At 38.0% G+C, this 4,902-nt stretch overlaps 2 protein-coding genes across 2 annotated transcripts in view; one reads left to right on the forward strand and one right to left on the reverse strand.

The window, feature by feature from the left end:
* Nucleotides 1-6: 6 nt before the first annotated feature.
* On the reverse strand, nucleotides 7-4,489 carry LOC106807944 (arf-GAP domain and FG repeat-containing protein 1-like; the record flags this gene model as incomplete). The annotated part of the gene is made up of 5 exons (XM_014810468.1): nucleotides 4,300-4,489; nucleotides 2,481-2,574; nucleotides 1,565-1,680; nucleotides 1,095-1,212; nucleotides 7-144 (listed from the first exon to the last, which is right to left on the reverse strand). Coding segments are annotated over exons 1-5 (630 nt in total), but the record flags the coding sequence as incomplete, so codon positions are not given.
* Nucleotides 4,490-4,534: 45 nt separating this feature from the next.
* LOC106807943 (nucleoside diphosphate kinase 7-like) overlaps nucleotides 4,535-4,902 on the forward strand; it is a 5,806-nt gene continuing 5,438 nt past the window's right edge. The window contains exon 1 of the mRNA XM_014810467.1: nucleotides 4,535-4,624. Coding sequence (XP_014665953.1) covers nucleotides 4,622-4,624 — 3 coding nt within the window. The 5' untranslated portion in view covers nucleotides 4,535-4,621. The remainder of the gene's footprint in view (nucleotides 4,625-4,902) is intronic.

The following is a 4,902-nucleotide window of genomic DNA, read 5'->3' on the forward strand; positions in this document are numbered from 1 at the left end:
TTGTTGTTGTTGTTGTTGTTGTTGTTGTTGTTGTTGTTGTTGTTGCTGCTGCTGCTGTTGCTGCTGCTGCTGCTGTAGTTGTTGCTGTGGTTGCTGAAATGGCTGCTGGAGAGGCATTGATCCCCCTCGTGGCCTGTTTAGAGGCTGCAAAAAATGAACAGTTCACAAAAGCGGTATAATCAACTCATGTAGCCCCTAAAAGCACATAATGCTCTCTCACTTCAAAAGAAATTCGCTCACTCTTATAAATTTGTCATTTTATATAATCTGGTAAGTTTATAGTCTAGGAGTAGTTAGTAGGCTCAGTTTCTCTAGATGTCATTCTCACACTAACAAATTATAAATACCTCACATCAACCTATATTACGTATACAGAATATCAAGATTCGGTCAATATATATTGACATATGGAATACTAGTATATACTACTGTAACTATTCCATATGTCAATATATATTAACATATGGAATACTACTGTAACTATTCCATTTATTGTTTTATTAGACAGGTTTTATTATCCTGACAACCAAGCCACCCACGGTGCCATTATATTGGCTTTGTTTTTTTCATGTTTAATGGTCCTACAAACGTATAAACCTAGCAACAGCACTTCTACATTTGGCACTACATGGTAATCATTAACGATATGAATAATATATGTCTGATGACATGGGTGCATTGACCCCTTGACTAAATTACTTCCACATCGTTACATAATTCCTACACTTTCTTTTAAAAGCAGCTTCCCTGTAATAAGAGCCACTGCTCGTTAGAGTAGTATAATGAATGCTCATAATCTCACCCAAAATAATTTGACATCCGATTAAGGATTTGTACAATTCGGTGACATTTCACTGATGAAACCTTTCATGTGAATAACATCTTGTATTACGACCTGTAACTTGCATAACTTGACGCTGCGATACGATACAACACAGAGAGCTTAGACAGTCAATCGCAAGCCTTGGCGATCAACTTAAAAAGGCGAGGCGGGTGAAATTTAGCTCGAGAGCCAGGGCTTAAGAACCACTGAGTTAGAAACTTAGTACTATGGCACGTAGTTTGATCACGGTTGATGAATCACTGGTACATACCTGGGGTTGCTGTTGATTTGATGATTTGATGGACGTTGGTGTACCTGACGACGAGTCACTGGGTATGGAATTTGGCGTGGGTGGGTGTTCCTGAAATGCCTGCTCTGGGGGCACATACCTGTACACACAACATATCTATCAATAGTACATATGGCATATAGCATATAGCAATATACAATATAGCATAATGCTAGCTGTAGCACATGTGTGCACGTTACACATGGTGCGTGTATCTTACACATAACATGTACGTCAATCAGACAGCATGCAGATAGATCACAGAGCATTGGCCACTACTCTTACTCTTGTACATCTGTACAGTATTGTGTCATTACAATTATAACAGATTACAACTGCATTAGCAGAGGTGCATTACATACTATGTGACACAAGTTAAGGGAATGAAGGAGAGAAGCACATTTATCCAAGGTTTGCCATAACTTATATCAGGTCTGCTGCTGCATACTTACCACCTTTTCTTTTCATATTTATGCATCATGAAGTCTTTTACTTTTTGTTCGTCTTTAGACTCAGGTTCTGTTTGTGTCCGAGAGTCAAACAGTCCCAACCATACTTTCCTACAGTACTACAACAATGAAACACACACAAAAATAATTAATCTTAAAACCCACCTAAAATTCCACCTTAAATACATCTTGTGCTTTTTGTAATATTCCTATAAAGGAGACACTAGATTCTGTTATGATCATATCATGCACATAAAGAGTTTTTTATGTTCAGATTTCTACCCTGTTCTAAAAATTTATATATGTTGGTTACGGTCCATGAATTTATAGTGAATAATTGATTAAATTTATGAGATTGAAAATCACACTTAGATCCTGTTTCTTTAGTCAGTAGCTGTAGTATGTAGGATATGACATCATCACTAGGCAATGTACAGGAGCAATACCTTGCATCCTAGAAAACACGTTCTTAATGTGAAATTCCATAATCCAAATTATGATATCCCATTGACCTCCATTATATAATTGGAGATGCATTTCTATGAGGGTTTTCGACCAAAAGAAATGGGTAATTCCCCTATTTCCGCTAATACATGCACAAACACGAATGCAAGTAAATACTGGCGAGCTCATGACATACATGTATTGACTATTTAATCATTTCACAGGATAGGAAGTTTTCGATATAAAACATCCCGTTCATTTCTTTTAAAAATGACATCAGAGTGAATTTTCATTCCGTATCGTGAGTAAAGTGGTCTTAATTCCCAAATTACATATATGGACGAATTTACGTAACCAGAGTTATCATAATGCAGGGTATTACTGTACAACTCAGGCAATGAATGCATGCTTTGCATATTACGAAAGCTACACATACAAGAAGACACCAGAAAATATCTGTACAGTTGCCACTCACATCATTGCCACGTTTCTTCAGCAGCTCCATCTCCTCTGGCGAAAAGCTTGTCATAGAGATAGACTTTACACGATGTGGAGGATTTAGTCCTCGTCTATAAGCATGCAAAACACCCATTTACATGTTGCTTAAACATCGTACTTAAAACTGGAATGCAACTATGTAAACATTGATCTTTAACACAGCCACCCCCGCAAGTACTGCTTCTGCCCCTTACGATTAGCACATGCATGCATAAATTTTAACAACTACTATTTTTATCAAGATTCTGATTTTCTTCAACGCTATTATTTCATGTATAAATGCCAAGAACTGCTACGTTAACACAGCACTAATCAGATCATGTATTATACCTACAGAAACATGTCATGAAGAAAGATTTTGCGAACGCTTTTGACGCTGCATAGCTGTTTTACAATGCAGTTTACACAACACCAATTAAACAATGTACTTATACCTACAGCAATTTCTCATTATGACAGATTTTGTGGACGTTTTGTCTTTACATTGCTGTTTTACAATGCAGTCATGGAAGCACTCCCACCAGTAAAAACAGTATTAGATAACTACCTGGCCCAGAAAAGAATTACCAGAGACCTACCTACTATAGTAGTAAAGTTAGAATCAGATAGATGAGGTTGTATAACCAATTACCTATATATGCTATATCACACAGATGTGTGGTGTTACTCTGCTAATTTGACTTGTAGAAAAGTGCATACCAAATGCAATACAATGCATATGAAAATTAACAGTACGGAAACCACATGTAGATAAGTCTGTGGCACAGAAATAGTTTTGGTGTGCAAAGTCTAAGATTGACAAACATGTGGGCATATAAGTATTATAACTTTTATACTCATATGAACACTTGACCTATATGTCTCAGCGAGATAACAACATCCTTTTTGCATGTTCATGCTAGATCGGCCAAGCTAGACTGGTTTATGTTTTCCCCACATGCATTCTAAACTATCAACTTTGCATTACTTTGATACCTAGTGAAATGTAGCAAATAATATAAACGTTGTTACTCATTATTTAGACTTCCTACATTGCAATGATGATTGGCTGTCAGTCATCACACGCATGATATACTGATATACTTACTGTGACTGTCTCATAACATGCTGCTGTTACTTAGGCCGTTTCACTATATTCACTTTATTGGACAGAACAATATTTGATTTTAATACCATTAGTTACAGAGAGATTGGTTACTTGATGTGGTGAGGTTTTGTTAATAAACATTGTAATTTGTATGTTACTTGTGGTCATAAGGTCTATGTCCCACAGGGTACTGCCGGAACGTAACCTGGGTACGGTCCGGTATACCGGAATGTACCCTGGTCACTATTTGATATGGTTAGGGTTAGGATTAGGGTTAGGGTTAGGGTTCGGGTTCGGGTGAGGGAGTAGGCGTAGGCGACTCCCTAGATTCGTTAGGGGAGTAGGCGAGGTACGGTCCGGCATATTAGATAGTACCAGAGTACGTTCCGGTATACCGGACCGTACCCAGGGTACGTTCCGGCAGTACACCGGGGGACATAGACCCTCTCAGCGTTACTTGTTAGTGTTTCCATGCAAAGTGCAGCGTTCAGGCACGTTTCAAACGTGTACGTAGTAAAAACCTATATTCAGTTTATATAATTTTCATTTTAAACCTTTGATTTTGTTGTGTAACGCGAATTACATGTTGCAGACAACGGCACACCTACCACTACCAGGATGCCGGGCAGCACTGGGTGGGTACACTGTCAACGCAATACGTCTACGAAACCGTCTGTCATTTTCAATGCACGCATTTACTTATACTTACAGTACACCACTACAGGAGGTGCATACAAATGATCCTATCGTCATATTGACATATGTAGGTCCCCTTTGGTGGCAATCAAAACATTGTTTGTTATGTGGCAATGCCACCATTTCACGTAAAATCTTCAGATGTTTCTCATCCTGTTTTCGCTTGTTCGCTGCCATCTTGCCTATGATGAATCTCGAGAAATCACGCGGGTTTGGTAAATACTGTACCCATTGACTGTACCACATATCAAACGACACATGACCATCTAACAGTAACAAATGCGTCCCACGCAACGGCATACTAGGAAAGTGTAGATGCACTACTGCCACTAGTAATGGTGGGTAATTACTCCACATTTACAGTATTTGACTTGATACTAATTCATTGACACCCTGATACTTTTATCAGTGCCATCACCTAGATAATACTAGGCCTAATGGTAGTCGTAGTGTGTCACTGTGTGTGCTAGTCATGCTTTTTGTGTATAATTATATCCTTGGGCTTGGTAGTTATCCAATTTTATGAATTCAGAATTTTATTGTAAAAGTATGCTATGTAGGGGCCTATTATTGTATAATATGATGGATAATTGCCTAAATAAAAAAAAATAAAAAA

This window comes from Priapulus caudatus, unplaced genomic scaffold, assembly GCF_000485595.1.
Source record: "Priapulus caudatus unplaced genomic scaffold, Priapulus_caudatus-5.0.1 Scaffold244, whole genome shotgun sequence".
Taxonomy (NCBI): domain Eukaryota; kingdom Metazoa; phylum Priapulida; class Priapulimorpha; order Priapulimorphida; family Priapulidae; genus Priapulus; species Priapulus caudatus.